This window comes from Paramisgurnus dabryanus, chromosome 18, assembly GCF_030506205.2.
Source record: "Paramisgurnus dabryanus chromosome 18, PD_genome_1.1, whole genome shotgun sequence".
In the NCBI taxonomy this organism is placed as follows: domain Eukaryota; kingdom Metazoa; phylum Chordata; class Actinopteri; order Cypriniformes; family Cobitidae; genus Paramisgurnus; species Paramisgurnus dabryanus.
This window is the reverse complement of record NC_133354.1, coordinates 17,530,628-17,553,165: the sequence shown is the minus strand read 5'-3', so window position 1 is coordinate 17,553,165 and position 22,538 is coordinate 17,530,628. Positions and strand designations below refer to the sequence as shown.

The window sequence follows — 22,538 nt, the reverse complement described above, 5'->3', positions numbered from 1 at the left end:
TGAAACTGTTTACAGACATGCAACTCTCTGTTCTCCTAATCTCTTCATCACAAAGGCTTTGGCACTGTTAGCCTTAAGGCTCACATCACTAAGTATCTGCTGAAATATATGATGTAATGTATACATATTATGTGGTTCTAAGTTGGTATTTAATATTAATGTTTAGTATTATCTTAAAGGTCATGGTGCGATGAGTAAAAAGGTCTCATTTCTATAAATCTAAGATATGATGGATTAAGGTTTAAGAACTTTGGATAGAAGATGCATTTCTTGTAGAGGTGGGGTTTTGCCTTGATATTTCTGGCTAGTTTGACCAGTTGCCAAGATACTCCTGGCTAGTTTGACCAGGTGCTCTTTAGTATCACTTGGCACAGGTCAAACTGGATTTTGACCAGGTGTTCTTTAGTATCACTTGGTACAGGTCAAACCAGATTTTGGTAGTTTTCTCAAGCTGTGTATAAAAGGTGGCCTGGCAAAACATTCTGGGAGGCATCCTGTAACCAGGAGCTCCCACACTTTGTGTGTAGCCTAACACTTTGTGTGTATTCAAACCTTATGGAGCCATTCTGTACCCAGAAGCTCCCACACTTTGTGTGTGTACTAAAACATCATGGAAGAAATCTTTAACAAGAATCTTCTTACACCATTTTAGGTGTATTATATTCATGATAGAAGTACTCTGTAGCCAGAGTGTCTATTATCAGGTATGACTTTGTAACTTTTGCAACTGTTGATCATTTTAATTGAAATTGAATCATATTCTGTATTATGTGATATTCTTTAAGCTGGAACCTGCCTGGTATAATAAATTGTTATTCATTTTAATTCTTCATAAATTGTATTGATTTATTTTAATTCTTTCAGAAATTATTATGACTAGTAGATTAGAAGGAGTCTGGTATTACCGCAAGATTATTCTGTCAGGATATGATCACACTGGTGTTTTGATGTTCGAATGGAGCATGGGGCACATTCATTAAAACTCTAAGATTTATGTCTATCACCTGCCTTAGCAAGTTGCATGAGCGCTAAACTAAATTAATTATTTTTATGATCGGAGCAAGCATGGAGCGGCCCGACATAAAAATATTAGTTTTCCCGGCAACCTCTGACTAAGATCAGACTGACAATCTTGTGTCCGTGAGATATACACAACGGCCGGCGTATACTCTGTGCGATACCGGGTCCCTAATGAACGAATAACTAAGACTATGGGAATTTATAAATAATCAAACATATAAATTATGATCAACAGATAATTGGAATAATACACTAAATTCTTACTATATTAAATTGGAGTCAGATTATAATTTAACCACAGAGGTCAAAGAAACAAATTAAATAAATGGAATTATTCTTCTAGAAGCGCTAAAGGAAAACGAGAACACGAGACCCCTTCTCCCCACGCCATTGGACTCCGTCGTTGGACCAGTGGGTGACGTCTTACAGTATATTTTCAAAAAAAGTGGAGTGTCCCTTTAAGGCTTTTTGGGGCATGAGACATTTTGATTTTTTATGTATTGCATTGTTTTATTAAATATTTTGCAATTTTATTTATTCAATATTAACAACAACAGACTTTAGTGAAAAACTTTATTAATAAAAAGAGACCAAGATAAGTCTTTCAAACCAAACAATGCCAGTTCACTATAAAAACAAATAGTGCTAAATTGCACTAAAAGTGGTTCACTGGCCAACCCAGTCTCACACCCATGGCGTCAATATTTGACGACACTTGACCATGCGTCAATATGTTGACGCGGAGGGTATACCTTTCGCGTCACTTTTTGACGAACTGGGGACTTCAATACTATCAGGTACGCGAAATTCTCTTTCCTATTTTCTTACCATTTTCTACCATTTTCGCGTCGGTTACGCGTACCATTTCGATTCATATGTTCCTTTGATCAGCGGTGTTTTCCTAACCCAAGTGGTGCTCAAGTATGGTTTCTTAGTAAAGTGTTCATAGGGTCTTAGACAGGACAGGGTGATAGAAAAAGGACACGTACAGATGGCTGGCTTCTGCTCCACACAAATCATCTTATTAAATTACACTTGAAGAGATGTTGGATCTTCAGGACCTGCTTGCCAAATCACTCCCTCACTTCTAATTCTAAGGTAGGTCAGCAATACTTTTTTGTATAGTACTTAAAGGGACACTCCACACTTCTTTAAAAAAATATGCTAATTTTCCAGCTCCCCTAGAGTTTAACATTACATTTTTGCAGTTTTGGAATCCATTCAGCTGATCTCCAGGTCTGGCGGTACCACTTTTAGCATACTGTAGATTAGCATAATCCATTGAATCTGATTAGACCATAGCATCGCACAAAAAATAACCAAAGAGTTTCGATATATGAGTCAGTAATATTACACACTGCCTGAAAATAGTCCCCTTGGTTACTGTCAATAGCAGAGGACTATTTTTTAGGTTCTGCGTAATATCACTACGCCTCCTGCAGCCATGTTACGGCAGCAAAGTCCTTGATTATTACTCCAGAATGAGAGTAGTTCCTAGCCATATCTGCCTAGAAAATCACAACTTTTAATTTTCCGTCAGTCTTAGTACACGATGTAACTTCAGAAGAGTTAAGTTTTAAATAGGAAAAATATCAAAACTCTTTGGTTATTTTTTAGCACAATGCTAATGGTCTAATCAGATTCAATGGATGATGCTAAGCTATGCTAAAAGTGGTACCGCCAGACCCCGAAGATCAGCTAAATTGATTCCAAAACTGTAAAAATCAAATGTTTATCTCTGAAAAATTAGAATTAGCAGATTTTCAAAAAAGTGGAGTTTCCTTTTAACCGACATTATTCTACAAGTATGTCAGTAATTTCTCTAATTCCAGAATTAATGTGTTGTCTTTTGTTTGATAGTAAAGGTTTGACTAGTCATCTTTTAAAAATGTTTGTTATAAGAACAAAATAAATAGGACATGTTTATCAAACTAAGGAATTCAGCTTCAGAATTTTCTTTTCAAAAATAACCATTTTATTTTGACTTGCATTAAGAAATTACATTGGACTTATCCCTAACCCAAGTATATCCAGTTAAAAGCAAATTATTGTATTCTTAACAAAAGATCCTTTTTATATTAAGAGTTTGACAACAGGATTCTCAAAGAACCAAAGCAGACCTTTAAGGAATCATGTATGTCACTGTACACGCATGTGAATAATGTTTCAGATAAAACACTCACTGAAATCAATAACATAAAAGTATTTTACAATAATTATACAGGGATAAGCATTAAGCATTTATTTCTAGGTACATGACCGCTACAAAAGATCAGGTCTTTAGGCAACGCCACATTTTCAGTTCTGACCAGGTTTGATAAACCAAACCAATAGAACCAAATATTGATCCTCTGCCAGCTTTACCAACTTCCAGCAGTATTTAAGTGACGCAACAGTGTTAAAACACCCTAACCTTTAAACTACACTTATTAAAACCTTAGAGAAGACTCACTATCAAAATACAGAAGCATTGCTGGCTTTTAAGACTATTTGGCAGTTTATCACTCACCATCTTAATACAAAATTTATTTTAATTCCTTATATAAACCCCTGCATGATTTTATTTTTATTTAAATATCAGGAACTAAATGGAAATGCTTTTTTTAATGTAAGATGTTTCAGTTTAAAGATAACAGATGTGTACAGAAAGTAATGCTAATCACAAAGCTATAACATAATATAAAATAACAAATTTCACAAATTTTGGTGGACAAAATAAAATTCATAAAAAAAGAGAGCTCAACCGCCAGTACACACATGCTAAAAGGACTATAGCATGATGCACAACAAATGTAAGAATAATGATCAGAGACAAGAGAAAACAGAGATGGCGAGTAATGCTTGAATACTGACAATCCCACAATTGCTCTCCTTACAAGAGGATCATGGCACACCTGTGCCGTCAGGCCATGAAAACCACAAACACAATGAAAAAGATAATGAGGATGAGGAAAATCTTGATGAGGAGCCAGCGATTGTTGGAGACGGACTGAAAATATTTCAGTATCTCTCCATGAGCAAGGTCCACGTTCAGCTGAGTGTCCTCGACATTAGCATCAATTCTGTCAGGGATGAAAAGGGAAAGTTTATTTTGTGAAAAAAGTTACATTTAAAGGCCACATATTATCATCCCATCCACCCTCCCGTTTTTCCCAATATTCTCCCGTATTTTACCCTTCTATCCCTCTATCATTCGGTTTAAATAATTTCCTGTATTTTTAGTCTTTCTGTAAAAAATTCCCACTGGCCGTATTTGATGTTTGCTACGTTCACCTCTGGTAAAGCAGGCGGCAATTTATCTGTAACGTATCACTCAAATGACACACGTAAATAAAACAAGAAGAAGAAAAGCTTCCCGAGGATGGGTGAAAGATGATGACAAGCCACGTGCATCTGTTTAAATCGGTATCGGCCCAAAAAAATCCTATCGGTGCATCCCTAATATTATGCCCATTTATACAAGTCTCAGGTGTGCCTAGAATGTGTCTGTAAAGTTTTAGCTCAAATGCCACTAATTTGGTGGGGGCAAAAATGCTGTTTTCATGTTTTACTTTTTACCTTTAAATGCAGATGAACTACAGCTCCTCAACTCCTTTACCAACAGACAGTGAGTGCTTTTGGTTAAAAAATAAAGTCTGTTCACACACTGCCAACACATTTACTGTATGTCCAAACACCTTGTAATGGTAAATTTTGCATAACATGTGTCTTTTAAAACTATTCAAAATAAAAAAGGGAAAATAATTTTGCTTCATAAAATTGAAGATGTAGCTTTAGTTAAAATGTTAGCTAGGACAGCATTGCAACTAAATAAACTGAGAAAACATATTTCTCTTACTTATCATTTAAATGGGACATTTTGTAAGACTTTTTAAACATGTAAAATAAATCTTTGGTGTCCTCAAAGTACATACTGTATGTCAAATTCTAGCTTAAAATACCATATGGATAATTTATTATAGCATGTTAAAATTGCCACTTTGTACGTGTGAGCAAAAACGTTTTGGGTGTGTCCTTTTAAATGCAAATAAGCTGATCTCTGCACTAAATGGCAGTGCCGTGAATGGATAGTGCAGATTAAGGGTCAGTATTATTACAATAAGATCCCCTTTTGACATCGCAAGTGGAGCAAATTTCAATGCTTGCAGAAAATGGTTTACCATACCAAGTTACTGGGTTGATCTTTTTCACATTTTCTAGGTTGATAGAAGCATTGGGGATTTAATTATAGCACTTAAACATGGAAAAACTCAGATTTTCTTTATATGTCCCCTTTAAGTTATACCAGTATTGTACTCTGCCAGTTATTACAGTCATGACTAAATAGCCAATTACAACATCTGAAAGCTGTTATGATCCTAACAGGATGACTGGACCATAAATGGAAGTAAATGGGAAAAAGAAAGTTGCTTATTGATTTGAAACTGTAGAACAGAAGAAAATAAAGACTTGTACACTGAAGGAAATGGTTTTTAGAGACAGGAATTATCTTACCTCTGTACCGTCTCTTCCTGCTCTTTAACCATATGAGCCAGTTGCTGAAATATAGACCCAAGCTCCACAATAGTGGACTCTATATTCTGCATAGTGTCCGCTCGGTTCTGTATGTATTCGTCCTAAAAGGTCACATGACACAAACTCAGGGCTTTGTTTAAATAAACATTTAAAGTAATCATTTGACCATTACAAACAATCAATACCCGTTTATTGATTAACTGCATCTCCTGACTGCCGTGTAGGTCCATATCTATAGATATATCACTCTTTTTGGAATCGTCCTGCATGAGCACTGAATTGTCTGATAAATGGAAGTGATGATGAGTAAATTTGAAAGTGTACATTCATGTGAAACTCATCATTGCTTTACCACAATGTTCTTACTAAAGTTGTTGGCATGGAAAGAGGAGGCAGACGCAGAAGCTTGTGAAAAATGTTCTTGTCTGGTTCTCTGTTGCTTTAGGTTCTAAAAAATCCAACAACAATAAAAATTGGCCAAAATCTTACAAAATAACTTCAAATGGCAAGATGCATACCAAAGCATTTAATAAAAAATGAATGAATAACATTTACCTCTGTTCTGACTTCCAGCACTGACTTGAAGTCACTTGACATAGATGCCAGTTTGGACTTTTTGAACAGAAATAATAGGGTTAATTTAAGTAAAAAATCAACTTTTAATCACTAATGGCAGAGGTTAATACCTGCAATGAAACGACGATGGTGTTGGAATGTGTTTGAAGATGTCTACCATTCTGTCCACTTCGAGATCGAACAATATCTTGCAACCCAGCTATCTGCTTATTCAGACTGTTGATGTCCTGAATGAGCACAGAGAGATTATAGTATGAAATGAAAAGTCAGGATTACACCATATTCCTGGGAAAGATCGTGAAACGTCCATCCTGACCTGTTTCACAATGTAAGTGAGTTCATCTATTTCAGTCGCTTTGTCATCAAAAAGTGACTTCCTTTTGGCAACTGCATTAGAAAGAGAGACATTAATACACATATCAAAAACAGCAGAGACTGAAACGTTTGTCGGATGCCTAGAGAAAAAGACTCTTACGCATCGTGAGCTTTTCCAGCTTGGCAAAAGTGTTGCTGAGGTCTCTTCCAATTCGCCTGTTAAAAAGATGCAATCAATATCTGTCATAAAGCCAAGTCGGTGAAATAAGCAGGCCATTAAAACTTAAGTTAGCCTGAATAAATTATAGGTTAAATGCATGTCTCTGTGCTGATACTATATATAAAATATTATTTCTACTTACTTAGCCACGAGAGTGAATTCACTCCGTTGTCTGACTGCATTGTTGATAGGTCGGGCGAGCTGGGCTCCATTCTAGTAAAGAATGACAAACAAGAAAACAATTTTTACCATTTTTGCCTTTTGATCTCGAACAATCACTATTCAAAAAAGACTATGTTGTTGATCTTAATGTTCACTCGCAGTGCACACATATATTATATATACATTGTCTACATAATCATCACACAGCATTATATCAGTGTGCAATAATCCAGTAAGTCTTTAAAGGAATAGTTTACCCAAAAATGTAATTGTAATTGTAAATGTAATCACAAACCTGTAAAAATTTCAATGTTCTGATGAACACAAAGAAGGATATTTTAAGGAATGTTCGTAATCAAACCATTCGCGAGCCCCAATCACTTCCATAGTATTCTTTTTTCCTACTATGGAAGTGAATGGGGTTACAAAATATCTTCCTTTGGGTTCATCAGAACAATAACATTTATACAGGTTTGTAAAAACATGAGAGTGAGTAAATGATGACAGAATATTCATTTTTGAATGAACTATCCCTTTAACAGCATGCATGAAAGGTTTTCACACCTGTCTCCCCTGCAGGGACTTGCAGACGGATTGAAACTCGCTGGTACGGTCTCGGCAGGACATGCTGATGGTGTCTACAATAGGGGCAGCGATGGGTGCTGGCACAGCCAGGGGGGTTTCCAGCTGTTGGACCAGCTGGGACTGGGTCTGAGCCGGCCCAGTGTAGACCCCGTCCTGGCTGCTTTTAGGACCGTGGCGGCGACGGGTGTTCATCGATGCACCAACTCATCACCTTATGACGAGACCATACACACAATCCAAACTGAAATTATAAAAGAAGATTAACAGCCAAACTTATTTGGAGTATTACTTGAAATTATAATTCTGTAAAAGTACAAATGTGACATTTAGATTGTAATTTGGCATCTTTCTTTGAGATACAACTAGAATGACAAGCATGCACTTTTCTGTAATAATTATGACAGTAAGAAGTGGAGCTAGATTTTGTGGAAGCTACTACTAGTAATGTCTAAATCTCACCAGATTTTAAGTCTAAACAGCTGTTTTCACAACTAATGTTTCTCCTGTTGTGACTCTTCTGCTTAATACAACTGATGTAAAACACAAGCATGAAAACAAATATATGACAACCATAATCATTAAATGCGTGTCTCGTTTTTTTAATACTCTAACTTACCTGATATTTAGCTCATGTTAGCTGCTAGGCTAACTGTGTAACTGACAGTGATTATTTTAAGACGTGTCACTGGTCAAACACTGATAAAAACGACGCAGGCATCTGAAATAGTGAGCAGTGTTGATGTGTCTGTCAGTGTCAGTACTGTAATGTTAGTATTTATTTCTCACCGGTTAAATGACTGCGTCTGTTTCTCTTTTGGTTGAACTGTACACTGTGCAGGCTGTGAACATCCGGGTCTTAATTTAAATATTGACACGTCATTGCCACGTTTCCTTTAGAGTTGGGTTAGTCTCAATTTTTTCCGACAGAAGGTGGCGTTGTAATCCCTGAATATTCTATTCTTATTATATCCGTTGAAAACGCAATTAATTTTGTTAATTATTAACTAAACGTGTTTTTATCTCTTCTCGAACTAGGGTTGCCAACTTTATCACTCTGAAATACGGGACAAACGATGGACTGCCGCAGCAGTGCGGATATGTTTTTGTTTATACAGTGTATTTAAGCAATTTTTCAAAATGATAGCTTATCTCATAATTAAATATTAATTTATAACTCTTATGCAACATAGTGTAGTTTTATTAATTGTTTGTTAATTTACAGCAGGTACTTTTAACACATTCATTTACGCATAGCCGAATTGGATTTGAGGCGATTTAGGCAGGTCTGGATCAGTGATATCAGATTTTTTACATGCACAAACAGCTAAATATCCCACTATTTAAAAAAGAAACATTATTTGATCCTCTTAAACGTATATTGATTGTGCTTGAGGGGGTGATCATTCTCAAGTATCGGGATCACCACTGCTACTGTTGTTTGTGTGGCGCGGCAAAAACTGACAGGCGGATGACATCAAAGTACCGCGAGAGCATATGGATAGCAGTCTCTGTATGATTTCTCGAATTGCTCTCGCGGGATTTTGATGTTATCTGCCTCTCGGTTATATGGGCGCCACGTGAAATTGAACAAGCCTTTTGTATCAGTCACTGATGTTAGATCAGCGTCGCTGTCAATAAACGGGACAAATATACTCAAAATACGGGACGTCCCCAATGTTGTAGTGTAAATGATGGAGATTTACTCAGGCCGCTGTGAGGCAATTTATTTTTCCTTAACCGCTGTGGCGGGAATCAGAGCGCGCGGATGCAGCATTCGCAGTGTTGCCAGATTATTATAAAAATAATTATTATAATGTATAAACACTTTATAAATTTGGCTGGGTGGTTAATAACACATGTTTCTGTGGTGTGACAAACTCAAAACACATATTTAATATCACTTAAACAGACTTTAAAAGGAAAAATATAGAAATATTGCTAAAACATGCCATACATGCCATTTTTGCCAACAGTATAGGCATTGCCAGTAATTGAATTAAGATGTGATGACAGTGGGAGGGACTTATACACAAATTCACAGTCTTGGATAAAAATCCCAAAACTCTCTAACCACTGGGCTACTGCCCCAGCTGAAGGACAATGGGAGGTTTCAGGTAATGACGTGTTTGTTTATTACACTTTGTACCTTGCGTAATTATTATAAATATTTGAATGTTTTAATTGAAACATTTAATGGAAAAGTAGAAAAGTTGATGAACAATGAACTTTTTTCCATAGAAATCTATTGCCAGCATATTAATTCAGAGGTATGACAGTGGGAGGAGAAGGGACATATACATATTTTTTTCTTTCAGGTTTGTTTATTATACTTTGAATCTTGTGTAATTATTATAAATATTTGTATATGTTTTAATTGAAACATTTAATGTAAACAAAAATACTAAACAATTAACTTTTTTGCCCTGCAGATTTATTACCAGCATTGTAATTCAGAGGTAAAAAGTGACATGCTTGTCAAGTATGCAACGCATACTCAAAATGTAACCTCTGAATTTAACCCATCACAGTGAGTAGTGAACAGACACACACAGACACACACACACACAGACACACACATTTCAGGTAAAGACTTGTTTTTCTATTATACTTTGTAGCTTGCATTATTGTTATAAATATTTATATTTTTTTGGAGGTGGAGGAACTTTTATACACAATTTTTTTTCCTTAAGGTATTAACTTGTTTGTCTTTTTTACTTTGTACCTTGCGTAATTATTATAAATATTTGTATATGTTTTAATATAAATATTTATAGTAAAATAAAAAAAGCTAAACAATAAGCTTTTTTGCCTTACAGATTTAAGGGACATGCTTTTCAAGTATGCAACCATACTTAAACTGAGACCTCTGCATTTAACCCATTGATACTGATACATTTGATACATTTAAAGGAAAAATCGAAAAGTTTCTGAACAATAAACTTTTTTCCATACGGATTTATTGCAGATTTATCGCAAGAACTTGGCTGTTGTGAGGGAAAACATGTACTTGCGCTGTGTTATTAAAGCAAAAGAAACGTATTGGCCTGTGATTAGACAACTTGATTGTAATCTGTTCTCTACACAAATAAATAAACACAGTTTAAATAGTATACTCGTCTTGTAAGTTCATGATTAGAAATAAACATGTGAACGATAACAATTATTATCATTAAAACATGAAATGATGGATAATAATTGACTATGATGGAATTTTTACAACTTCAAAAAAAATGACGGAGATTGAAAAAGTCTAACGCAACCTCTGGTGTGTGTGTGTGTGTGTGAATGATTACTTTTATTAGTTCATTACTGATAATAAACCAATCTGTGAGAGAGGTGACTGTAATTTTAAATATGAAAACCTAAAATGAATATAGCTAATACAGTGGATTGTTGTGTGTTCAGTGATGTTTATCTGATGTAATGTGTTCATAATAAATGCCTTGCATTGTGACTGAATCTTTTAAACATGGTAAGGAGCGTCATATTTCCGGCTGACATCAGAGGCATTCAGGCCAATTACAACGTACAGGTTAGCTGGCCAATCAGGGACATAGTGCTTTTCAAATCGATGAGTTTTGTACATGAAGTGCGTTTCTGGAAGATAGGGAAACCTGGAGCTACAAAAATATACGGCATGTAGAAAATAATGTTTTTTTTTTTTTAAACCATAAACCACACAAAACACATTGTATTATACCAAATACAAATAGCGTAGGCCTAAATCTGCCTTGCTCCAGTTCTGCAGCCTCTCCGTATAGGGCTGGACGAATGGCAACCATATCTCGAACACAATGTTTACATATCATTTATTGTTTGTAGTAGTAATGATGACACCGTTGTAGGGAGCTGATAAAACCTCAAGGACGGATACACGCACAAACAAAAGAACGCGTAAGGGGCCAGTCACACCAAACGCGTTTATGGCAGTTGCAGGCGCCTTATTTTAATGATATTCTATGGTCAGTGAGCGTTTGCGCGCTGTTTATGTGCGTTGAGCGCCTTATGCCGCATTCGCGTCTTTCCATTGTCCAATCGAATGAGGGGAGAGGCGGGCCTTACGTTGTGGTGAGGGAAGTTTACAGTTGCTTTGAAGAACCGGACTACACTCGCTCACTCTCTCCTGCGTATTTGTGCACCTCTCACCCTCAAACAAGGTCAGAGCAAGCGTCCTCTTTTTAAAGTTTCTGCTAATATGACAGTTAACAGCAAAAGAGCGCTCACGCTTCAATATTTGATTGACTAGACAGCTGACACGGTGGTTGCTTAGCAATATAAAAAGCCGCACCTTGCGTTTGCAAGCGTTTAAAGAGCTTTTGGTGTGACTGGCCCCTAGGGCAGTATGTCATTCAGAAACACATTAAAATCAATTTAAATGACGATACAGTTAATTTAAGAACACGCGTCAACAGAAATAAAAGCTACAGTTCTATAAAAACATTTGCATGCGTACACACTCACAAGAGCGTCCATCCCAAATGATAGACAGCAGAGAATCAATCACAACAGATTAAAACTCGCTTAATACAATTATAACACTACAGCTTTTGCCTCGTGAGATAATCGTTACATACGACCATTTAATTTTTATTAAAAAATTGGGGGTGACACCAATTAATATTCAAGCAAGCATATACTGCGTTAAAAATACATGACATTAAAAACATTCGCCAAAAGTAATCATGGTGCAAATATTTGCACTTTATTGAACAGCAGCAAATATATTTGACCACTAGGTGGAATGCAATGTAATATTGGCCTGTACAGCTGCCCATCATAGATTCAAGAACTGCGTCTGAGTACAATATTGCTGACAATTTAACAATGCCTTTCATCAATATCACAAAACTTTGCATCAAAGTCCCTTTTGATATTTTAAACTACTGTAAATCAGTCTGAAAGTATTCATAAACAGACATATGACTTAAGACCTTTCGCATACTCCTCACGCTTGATTAGATAAAAAAGTTAACAGCACAATACGTTACACCTTAAAAATCTTTTTTGGTTTTATCCACCAAATAGCAATGAATATAGTAATCTTTTTACATGCTCAGAATGTGACAGGTGCAAATTTAATAAGCTACCATAAAAAATATAACCTGAAACTCCACAATTTATTAGTATATTCTGAGCGATTCTGGGGAGCGCTTTGGAACAACTCGTTATGAGTCAAGGAAAAACAATTGCAAAGAATTGGGTCAGACTGGTCCAAACCTGACCTCTAGACACATTGCTGGTGTACACTATGGAACATTCCGTGAATTTGAAACCTGCGCTTAGCCTTAATCTCAGCACAGATGCATATAAGATGATTCTGGTCCCCCCAACGATCATGAAGTCTGACGTCTAGGCAGACCATCAAATGAAGTTTAGCTTCTCGTGTTCCTTTCATTAGAACAGCTTTATCATGCTTTCTCTTGATTTGCCAACTCCCACCCACTTTACTGAAAAGGGAAAACATTTAGGATTAAACTATATATATATAAATTAATAAGCATTCTAGTGGTTTATATTGTAGTAGTAGGTTATACAAATGTTTTATATAGATCAGGTGTGTTCTTACCTGGCACCTGTAGGAAATTCTCTATAAACTGGATGTATGCCTGTGCCTGAGGGGGCAGCTCTTCAAAACTGCGCACACCCTCTGTGCTACAACACCAGCCAGGCAGTGTTTCATAAGTCACCTGAACCTTAGTCAGGACATCCATGTTTGCTGAAAAATAAAATAACATTTTTTAATAACAATAGTTATTATTGCTTTGTATTTTAAGGCATGATTAGTACTGCAGTACAACATTGTGTTATGATCAGTGTAAATAGAAATATGAAAATGTGTGTATATTTTTACAAATCAGGTAACTAACCTGGAAAACTGGGAAGAGGCTTTCCATCAACTGTGTAGGCTATGCCAATCTTTATTTCTGGCAATGTATCAAGAATGTCCAACTTGGTCAAAGCAATCCTAAGGGAGAAAAAAGGAAAAGTATTAAACTACAAACAGCTGTAAATGAAATCCCAAGAGGCAAATCAATCAACATTTTTCTTTTGAAATTAGGCTACGTTTACACGACAATGTTGTTGGAAAAAAAACATAAAAAATTTAGTATACACGAGACAACATGATCAAAAAGATCCACATTTACACAAACCAACGAAAATAATTAAAAGCACTGGATTATGCATGCCATGCCAGTAGATGGCAATGTTACTTTGTATAGAGCGTTATGTGCATACGCACATACATTCTTCTACAAAGCAATACACATACAAACAATCAAGAGGATGAATGCATCAAACAGTTATATTTGAACGAAAGATGAGATTTATTACTATAAGTGACCCTGGACTATAAAGTGTCAAAATTGGTTTTGTAGAAAACAATGTTATGTAATGTTATGTAATGCCCCTTAGATTTTCCAGATGAGGCTTTTGCTGTTATTTCACATGCATACACTTTTATTCTGAATCATCCTGTGAAATCTTACAAGACTGACTAAATTATTAGCAAATCTGGCCTATAATGAATTCAAACACTACAGATAAGATTCATCCAATTTAGCCACTGTTGCATTTTAATCTTTCCCACTTATATGCAACACATCCATGAATGTATACAGCTCATCCAACTGCAACTGAAACCTAAAAACCTAAACCTACTTACGCCGTAAACCCATTAACCATGTGGGCATAGCGAACTAAAACCAGGTCCAACCACCCACAGCGACGCCGCCTGCCTGTTGTGACACCAAATTCTCTTCCTTTGCTTTGTAGCAAATCACCAGTATCCTAAAAATAATATGAAAAAATAAGAAAGAATATTGACAATGTCAAATATAAACGTAAGGGAATGAGAAAAATCACATTAACCTCACAAACTCACATTATCCTGCTCAGTAGGGAATGCTCCAACTCCCACCCTGGTGGTGTAGGCCTTTACCACTCCATACACACGGCCTACATGAGACGGGGGGACGCCAAGTCCCGTACAGACACCTCCAACAGTGCAGTTTGAAGATGTCACAAAGGGGTATGTCCCTGAAAAGGATATAAATTATTATAAGTAAGTATTGACGGCATGGTTAAATGCTATCAAGTACATGCTAGTTTTTAAAATACTATCAAACACAAGCTTTTTTATACCAAAATCAATATCCAGTAAGGCAGCATTGGCTCCTTCCACCAGAATCTTCTTGCTTGGTCCAGTGAGGGCTTGGTGCATGAAATAAACTCCATCGGTCACTAAAGGCCGTAAGCGTTCAGCATAACCCTGTGAGTTAAATAAGTTAAATATTATACAACATGTTTATAAACATCACAAACAGATGCCACTACTGTTACTGTAAATGTAGTCACCTTCAGTTGCTCAAGCTCAGCATCAACATCAATATTAAGATTAGGATAAGTGGTCTGAAAATGACCAGCCAGCACCCGAAACCTGTGAACAGGCATTAACAGTTGTCATACAGGAACAAACACACATCAATCGAAATAATCATAAAAGTCACAGCAAAAAAAACAACAACTGCACTTACTTTTCCTCAAACACTGTGAAGTCGGAGACAAGGTCACATACTCTAAGACCATTACGTGCTGCTTTGGAGGAATATGCAGGTCCAATGCCTTTTTTGGTTGTGCCCAGGCTGTAAAACAGAGAATGTTGAAATTAATTTTAATCTTGAGGCAAATTTTATGGGAATAATTGTCCAAATGCAAGAGAAAAAAGGGCTCACTTTTTTCCTGCCTGCTGCTGTCTAAGCTGCTCCTGTATCCCATCAGCTGCCTGATGAAAGTTGAACACTACAAGAAACAGGAGGAATACATTTAAAGAACAGATTTTAACTTCTTGATATTTTCTCTCATAGACAAAGGCTATTTATAGTCAATGTCATCTGTCAGATGGAGCCAAAACAGAAACTTACCAATATGTGCCCTGTCTGATATCTTCAGCCGCTCCTCCCAACCTTGAAGTCCTGTATTAGACAAAAAACATTAAGGCACAAGAAATGTATAACTATCTCCAACATAGAGAAAAATATAAGCCACATCATACAATATAGTCGTGAACAAAGTTTATTTTAGTTCTAATGCACAATTTACCGTTGCCTTTCTGCGCGTTTTTCTCTGCTTCATCAAAAAGTCCCGGCAGGTGAATCACAACACCATTTCCTGCAAAACAAAGCAAGCAGAGACCTCAGCAAACACAAAAGCAGGTCAACATTACTAAAGATCATATGCAAATCTTTTAACCATTTGTTTGCCATTTATTTAAAAAATAACTTTAAGTGTGTGAAATAAGCAATCTTTTTCCAAAATTGGCAGTACAAATAACTACCCACAATTTTTAAATGGACATTCTGCTTAACATGACATTTTGTACTTCAGGAAAAAATTAATAATAAAACAATCATACCGGGCTGTAACTACATGACAGTATGTAAATAAGGACAAAGTGTATATTTATACCACAATAAAAACTCTGCTAGATAAACGTGTTGGCAACAATAAATCACGTGATTCCTGAAAGCAAACATACCAATAAAAGAAGTGGCCTTTTTGTTGAGGACGCCACTAGGCAGCAGGTGGAAGTCATACTCAACTGAATCCACCACTACTGTATGTCCCGCGTTATTTCCTCCCTGATAATAACAAACAAGCGTTATAAAACATGAGGCAATGTTTCGCGAGAAGATCAAACAAGTGACACCGCCAGCCTCATCCGGTGTCTTAACACCGTCGTACCGCCAACAGTGCGAATAATTGAAACAACTTTTGCGTCACGTGATCCTTTCTAGCTTCCCTCTTCCTTAACTGATGGGTTTCCATCAGACTCACCAATATGCGATGCTTTACACACGTTACGAAATCAAGCCTCACACAACACATTACACTTTAAAATTCAACAAAACAAAACAAAACGAAGATGAATTAAGACGATGACCGTTCACCTGGCATCTGCACACAATGTCGGCGTCCATAGCCAAGAGGTCGACCACTTTCCCCTTGCCTTCATCTCCCCATTGAGCTCCCAGCACTACAGTCACTTTATTTTGAGGCTCTCGCGGCATCCGCAGAGACTCGACCCTTTCGCTTTCTTTGGAGCGCTTCAGCGCGGGTTCACCGTTTAACGAGGCCGTTTCCTGGCCATTAGACATTGTGTTATCCGCAGCCATGCCGAAAGTGTGTGTAGAGAACAGTGTGAAGGCAGCTACGCTACTCCAACATGGCCGCACACGGTATTCGCTTTCAAAATAAAAGTCCTGCGGGATTGTATATATAAAAAGAGGGTTAGATGGAGACCCAAACCTGTTTAAAAATGAAACATGTGTTTAGGACTTATTATGGAAATGAAGACGGATGCGGTAGATAGGCTATTTTAATGCAACTCAATTTAATTGATTTTCTTCAGAGCTGTTACATTGGCGGTTTTAGTACCCTAACATAGCTAACTTCACAGTTTTATTTTGGCGGGTACATTCTGAACGCACATGGAAAAATATTGTAACTATATATACTTTAGTATTTACTATAGTAAACTATATATTATGGTGTATATATACCCAGGGGTTAAATTGGGATTTGTTATGTGGGGGGGCTCTGCAGGGAGGGGTACTTCAAGGGGTAACATGTTTAATACTGATGATAGCAAAGCCACTGATGTGTTTCAATGACATTCTGGACCTCTGATAGGATTTGATAAGTTTAAAGCTGTGCCAGAGGTTGACCCCAAATATTTTAAAAAGAGCTTCTGAATTTTAAATGATGCAAATCTATGAGTTTGACACCCTATATCCATTTGTTGCACATGTCATTATGCACAATTGATCAAACTTTAAAGGAAGTTAAAAGAATCAACCTCCTTTAATAATTCTAGGCATAAGATAGGCTACCCAAAAAGACTAAATTAACAAGAAAAGGTACAACACACAGTACTGTATCATCAACATGTCTTATAAATTAGCCATAGAGATTCCCTATGCTGGTCAGCAGCTAAAACAATCACTATAGTTAGGTTTGATTTGTGTAATCAAAATACATTATTTTATTAAACTATACAATAGTTATATTCAGTGTTATCCTTAACATAATGTAATTAGATGAGTGACATACATACTTTAATCCTTTACACGTTTCTAGTCTTCTATTAAGTTTTCTCGACGTGGGCACCATTATTACCTCTCTCTCTCTCTGTCTCTCTCTCTCTCTCTCTCTCTCTCTCTCTCTCTCTGTCTCTCTCTCTCGCCAAATGACCCTGCGTGAGAGCGCGTTCTTGAAGTTCTGAGTTTTTTCGCTTGAGTTGCATAACTTGCGCGAAGACGCATTTAAAGGGAAAAGCGCGTGTTTTCGCGGCAATTGCGGCGCCCAATTCGCGTCATTTTCATCGCCCCGTGCGAGGACGCGCCTGGTTGCGTCTCTGCATTAACTTTGTATGTAATCTGCTCGCGCAAATCGTTGAACTTGCGTTGGTAATGAAACTTGAACTTGAATGAAAACCCATTATTCCCTTCGCGTCAGTGCACACGCACCAGCGCAACGAGTACACTGGCAAGAGCAGAGCGAGACCTTCAGCCTATGTGCCGGGGCTTAGCCCCGGACGGCCCCGGCCCAATTTAAACCCTGTATATACCATGTTGGAGTATGCTACAGTATTACCATAGCTTATCAATAAAATTTACTATGGTTGTACTACAGATTACTAATATGCATTAACACATAATATACATGTAATACATATATACGTGTATTAATTACTATATTATACTACATTTTTCTACAGTGTACTAAAGTATACTATTGTTTATTTGGGAGTTAATTATCCTTTTCCACAAATTAGCATGTTAGGTGTTGCCTTGATCAGTTTGCTCTCCTGGCTGTTGATAAAATAAGATGCATGCTTGTGGCTGTTTGCCTTTCTGAGCTGCAGATGGTGCTCTTGAGTTCTGCTAATGCAAGGATGTATATGTAGGCTAGTGTTGTATAATATCATAATGAACTGTTCAGAGGTGGTTATAGACTCAGTGTGTAAGGGAATGTGGGGTTTGTGGCTAAACACAAACATAACAAATCGGATTTTCCATGACTTGTTCTGATGATCTTGGTTGGTTCTTTCTGTGGTCTCTCCACACAGCCCGTTTTCATCATTTTATTGAACAGCTTGGGTTTGGACAATATACAGTTTGAGAACCTAATTTGTACAGCATGAAGTGTACATGCATCGTGATCGTGTTACATTTTAAGTCGCCTGAAGAACTGCTGCATCAGCAGGTGTGTCTCTATGATTGGAAATAGTGGGTAGAGCAATTGACCTGAGTTTGATTATCAACAGGAGGTCTTTTTCTGAAAAATTCTGACCCAATAAAAGAGACATGCTGCTAAACATCACTGGGCAGGAGATCACTTACTTTTTAATGAATGAAAGACAGTAAATGAAGCATGACTATTTACATGCCAAATAAAATATCCAACACATCCATCACATTCAGCTTAATGAATGCTTGTTATTTATTTTATTTTTTCTTTGGTGAGAGTGTTTTGCGGTACTTTTTATTCTTACATCCTCATTCATTGACATAGTTTGTTGTTCTTACTTTGATTCGGTTATCAGCTGTCTTCTTGTTGAATTAAACCAAATTTTAGCTAATAAAATTGATGCCATGCTTATTTAGTCTCTCAGATTACTCTCCGCCTTGAACTTAAAATCAAGGATTTATATTGATAATATTGGATTTTGTTTATTTGAACAGTAACCATTCTGCTCCAAAGGAGTGGGCCGAAGCAAAGGAGCTTATAAGCGCCCTCCCCCAAAATGAAAAAGAATTCTCATTTTACAATAGTGCAAAAAAACATGATATATAATACAAAAGCAAAATTATTTATATTAATATTGAATAAACACTAAACATAAACCATCAGTTTTTTATAAGTATAGTTTCATACCCTGTATCTCTTTTATGGTATTGAGGATTAGTGCAATAGAGAACATTTTCATAACTAAACAATTACATAAATGGCGTAGTGATCTCCAATTAGTGCTTCTTAATACTATGGAGAATCTCTTTAAGGTCCTTTAACAACCTGAGATGATTTCACACTAAAAATGCTGGGTTATAACCCATGCAGCAGTGGGTCAAAGGGACAAACCCAACCTGTTGGGTTTTTATTTAACTTATGATGGGTTGTTTCAACAGAAATACTTGGATTTAACCCAATGTTGGGTCAAATACAAACATTTTCAGGTTGAAAGTAACCCAGCAGTGTAGCAACTTGAATTCTGGTCCTTGATCTCTTGTTTCATTGTGATCTCCAGTGGTTTGACATCCTCTAAATTAATTTGTTGTATGTAATAGTGTGTACTTTTTTTAAACAGTGCAAAGGTAGAGAAAAGATATTTCCTGTTTTTTTTCTGACATTTGAAACGGTTCAGGTCATGGCACAAAGAAGTCTTCTAGACGGCCATTCCTGCCAAATACATATTTCTATGGAATGTTGGGCTTTAAGGTATTTCATTTCATCAGACCATATGGTTGGCATCAAGCATTTGGCTAGCAGCTGTCAGTCTTCCAAGAATAATCGCCAATCGATACAACAGACCATTCAATGCTTAACAAAACCATTTTGATGCCACAAAAAGCAAACACTGAATTTGAAAGGATCTTAAACTCTGAATACGTGTCAGCAGAGTGGCTTCGAGAATGAAAAACCTGAACTCTTTGCTCCTCCGTGTGTTTGCAATGTTCCGACTGGTTCTGCTTTGCTGAGGTTGACGGAGACTCCAGGAAAGTTTAATTCCAGCGATCTCCTGAGGGCTGCTGGAAATCCAAATGCAGTTATCTGGGAGCTGTAACACGAGAGGTGCAGCAGGACACACAAGGCCGTCTGAAGTTTATCAATGATCTCCAAACAGACCTGTTGCCCTCTGGTTCATCTATGTTGACCTTCACGCAGAAGATCTAGTCAGCAGTTTAAGGTCAAAAGTCTGCATTTGATCAGTTAATCTATTTCTGTGTTCCTTGGGATTTAAAACCATAACCTTGGCGTCATACACTAAGCACAATTCCCCCCGAGATGAGGAACACCAGGTTTTATCCTAGATTTGAGGTTTTAGAGATTGAAATCAGGCTCTGAGACACAATGGCTCTCTAGTGTTTCACCAGAAAGGCTTTACCAGACACCCAGATCTTCTGAATTTAGGCAGTCAGAAATTTTCCATGATGAACCTTCACCCTCAGGAGCACTGGCTGACTGTTAGCGGTGTTGGGGCTCATTGCATTTTTAAAGGGATAGTTCACCCAAAAATGAAAATTCTGTCATAATTTACTCACTCTCTGGTTACAAACCTGAATAAACCTCTTTGTTCTGATGAAACAAAGGAAGATATTTTGAGGAATGTTTGTATCCAAACCGAACAAAAGCCCCATTGACTTTAATATTTTAGTTAATATTTTATGTCAATGGGGCTTCTGGTAAGTTGGTTGACAGTAAATGATGACAGAATTTTCATTTTTTGGTGAACTCTCCCTTTAAGGGCAGCCATTGGTAATACTCTCAAGCATTCCCATGATATTTTGGCTGCCGGAACTTCTGCCCATTGTTAATGTGTTCACCACTCTCCTGTTGTATACGCTTATGTGTTTCATTGGCCTCATGTGAATATGGTTTGCCATTGGTAGTGTGAATGATAAAACCATCAGTGCTTGTGATTAACCATGCTGTTTGTACAGTATATCAACCAAGCAAAACTATTTATTAAAGTACAACTACATGCACTAGAAGAGCATATGCAGAAACTTTCCATTGTGAAAACGTATTGTTTTCATTTTATAAAAAAATAGGATCATATGCAGTCAGCGCATGGATGAAGCCAGTGCTTCTAGCCAGACACAGACTGAAAATAATGGAAATACTGAGAGTATAACTTTACAGTCTCCATCAGTTTATATATCATGACTCTCTTTTCACAATCTCAGAAAGTTTCTCCTTTGTTAGTTCCCTTTGCAGCTAATTAGCCTGTGAAATCTGGAATATTTTTAATTTGTTTTCCACTTCCTGCACATGATTTTCCCCAAAGCAGGTGCCATTTGGACTTTGGCTGACTGTTGTATATTACCAAAGTGATTAGTAAGGAAAGATACACATGGAATCTCCATTAGATGATGAAGCCATTAAATGGTTTTGGACAGACCTTTGAGTCCCAGAGCAGTCCACGTTTGCAGTCGGTATGCTATACACTCTTAAAGGTACAAAAGTTGTCACTGGGACAGTACCTGTGAAAAGGTCATAATATGTACCATTTTGGTAAAGTTCTGTACATTCGAAAATTTTGGTTCCAAAACGTAATAAAAAAGTTACTGCCAAAATCAGTATTGTATCTGGTCAGTATTATCAAGTAAATTCTTTATTTTACGCAAAATCCGATATCCGCCATGTTATTCAGTCATCTTTTTGTCTCTTTTTTCCCAAACCGTCACAAACGCCAGCCTTCATTCTTTGCAGAATGCAATAAATCCACTTAACCAACCACAGCACACCATTCCATGCATTGCAAACAATGATGGCGGCACTTTAGATACAGAATTCTAGTTTTCCTCATCTACTTTGTACTTTGTGATCAACAAACAAACAAAAACAAAATAATACTTTTGATGGCATTGATAAACCTGTGGTGGTTTTCTGTGGCGGGGAAGAAATGTAAGCCAACAAAATCAAATCATTTACGCGAGAGGCGCGAAGGAAAAATGCCAGCTGTTGCTTGTTCTCCCGACAGCATCAAGTTTCTGTCATGCTAACATACTGACCCCAGGGGATCTTATGAAAAACTTTCCATTATTTTATGCAAAGTCAACGAAAATCGATCAGGACCATAACATTTGACAGCTAATCGCTGTCAAAAAAGTTCAGCGACGTCCCAAGGATGAGAGCAGCAATGACAGTGTTCTTAATATGAGAAATTAAGTGTTTTTATTAATGCCATTAATGTTTATTTTTTAAATCAGTGTATACCACTAGTCAACTAAATGAATATAACATGGCAAAGATGAATGCACATTTATATATTGATTCAATAGATTTATAGCATTTTGAAAAAAAAATCCATGTATTTATTGCATTTTGCAGAAATTATCAGTTTTTATAATAAATATTTAAA

At 36.8% G+C, this 22,538-nt stretch overlaps 2 protein-coding genes across 2 annotated transcripts; both read right to left on the bottom strand.

Moving 5' to 3' along the window:
• Nucleotides 1–3,605: 3,605 nt before the first annotated feature.
• Nucleotides 3,606–8,308, bottom strand: stx5al (syntaxin 5A, like). The gene is made up of 11 exons (XM_065287048.1): nucleotides 8,180–8,308; nucleotides 7,373–7,634; nucleotides 6,789–6,859; nucleotides 6,587–6,642; nucleotides 6,428–6,498; nucleotides 6,222–6,338; nucleotides 6,091–6,147; nucleotides 5,902–5,983; nucleotides 5,721–5,818; nucleotides 5,515–5,636; nucleotides 3,606–4,082 (listed from the first exon to the last, which is right to left on the bottom strand). The coding sequence occupies exons 2-11, from the start codon at nucleotides 7,583–7,585 to the stop codon at nucleotides 3,923–3,925; spliced, it is 1,047 nt and encodes a 348-aa protein (XP_065143120.1). The 5' UTR covers nucleotides 7,586–7,634; nucleotides 8,180–8,308; the 3' UTR covers nucleotides 3,606–3,922.
• A 3,765-nt stretch (nucleotides 8,309–12,073) lies between these two features.
• Nucleotides 12,074–16,609, bottom strand: adssl (adenylosuccinate synthase, like). Its single transcript, XM_065287047.1, has 13 exons — nucleotides 16,342–16,609; nucleotides 15,930–16,032; nucleotides 15,494–15,562; nucleotides 15,316–15,366; nucleotides 15,127–15,193; nucleotides 14,929–15,036; nucleotides 14,750–14,831; nucleotides 14,537–14,663; nucleotides 14,277–14,431; nucleotides 14,058–14,182; nucleotides 13,261–13,358; nucleotides 12,960–13,109; nucleotides 12,074–12,840 (listed from the first exon to the last, which is right to left on the bottom strand). Exons 1-13 carry the CDS (start codon nucleotides 16,564–16,566, stop codon nucleotides 12,788–12,790), a joined length of 1,413 nt encoding a protein of 470 aa, XP_065143119.1. The 5' UTR covers nucleotides 16,567–16,609; the 3' UTR covers nucleotides 12,074–12,787.
• Nucleotides 16,610–22,538: the final 5,929 nt, after the last annotated feature.

Bases quoted from the DNA above. Each gene is read 5' to 3' on its own strand.
- stx5al (XM_065287048.1), bottom strand. From the start codon at position 7,585: ATGAACACCCGTCGCCGCCACGGTCCTAAAAGCAGCCAGGACGGGGTC. The intron at 6,860-7,372 runs GTGTGAAAACCT...ATTCTTTACTAG, and splicing joins AGTCCCTGCAGGGGAGACAG to AATGGAGCCCAGCTCGCCCG. The intron at 6,148-6,221 runs GTATTAACCTCT...CTGTTCAAAAAG, and splicing joins CCATCGTCGTTTCATTGCAG to TCCAAACTGGCATCTATGTC.
- adssl (XM_065287047.1), bottom strand. From the start codon at position 16,566: ATGGCTGCGGATAACACAATGTCTAATGGCCAGGAAACGGCCTCGTTA. The intron at 15,367-15,493 runs GTAAATTGTGCA...TGTCTAATACAG, and splicing joins AAACGCGCAGAAAGGCAACG to GACTTCAAGGTTGGGAGGAG. The intron at 14,832-14,928 runs GTAAGTGCAGTT...GCCTGTTCACAG, and splicing joins TTCACAGTGTTTGAGGAAAA to GTTTCGGGTGCTGGCTGGTC.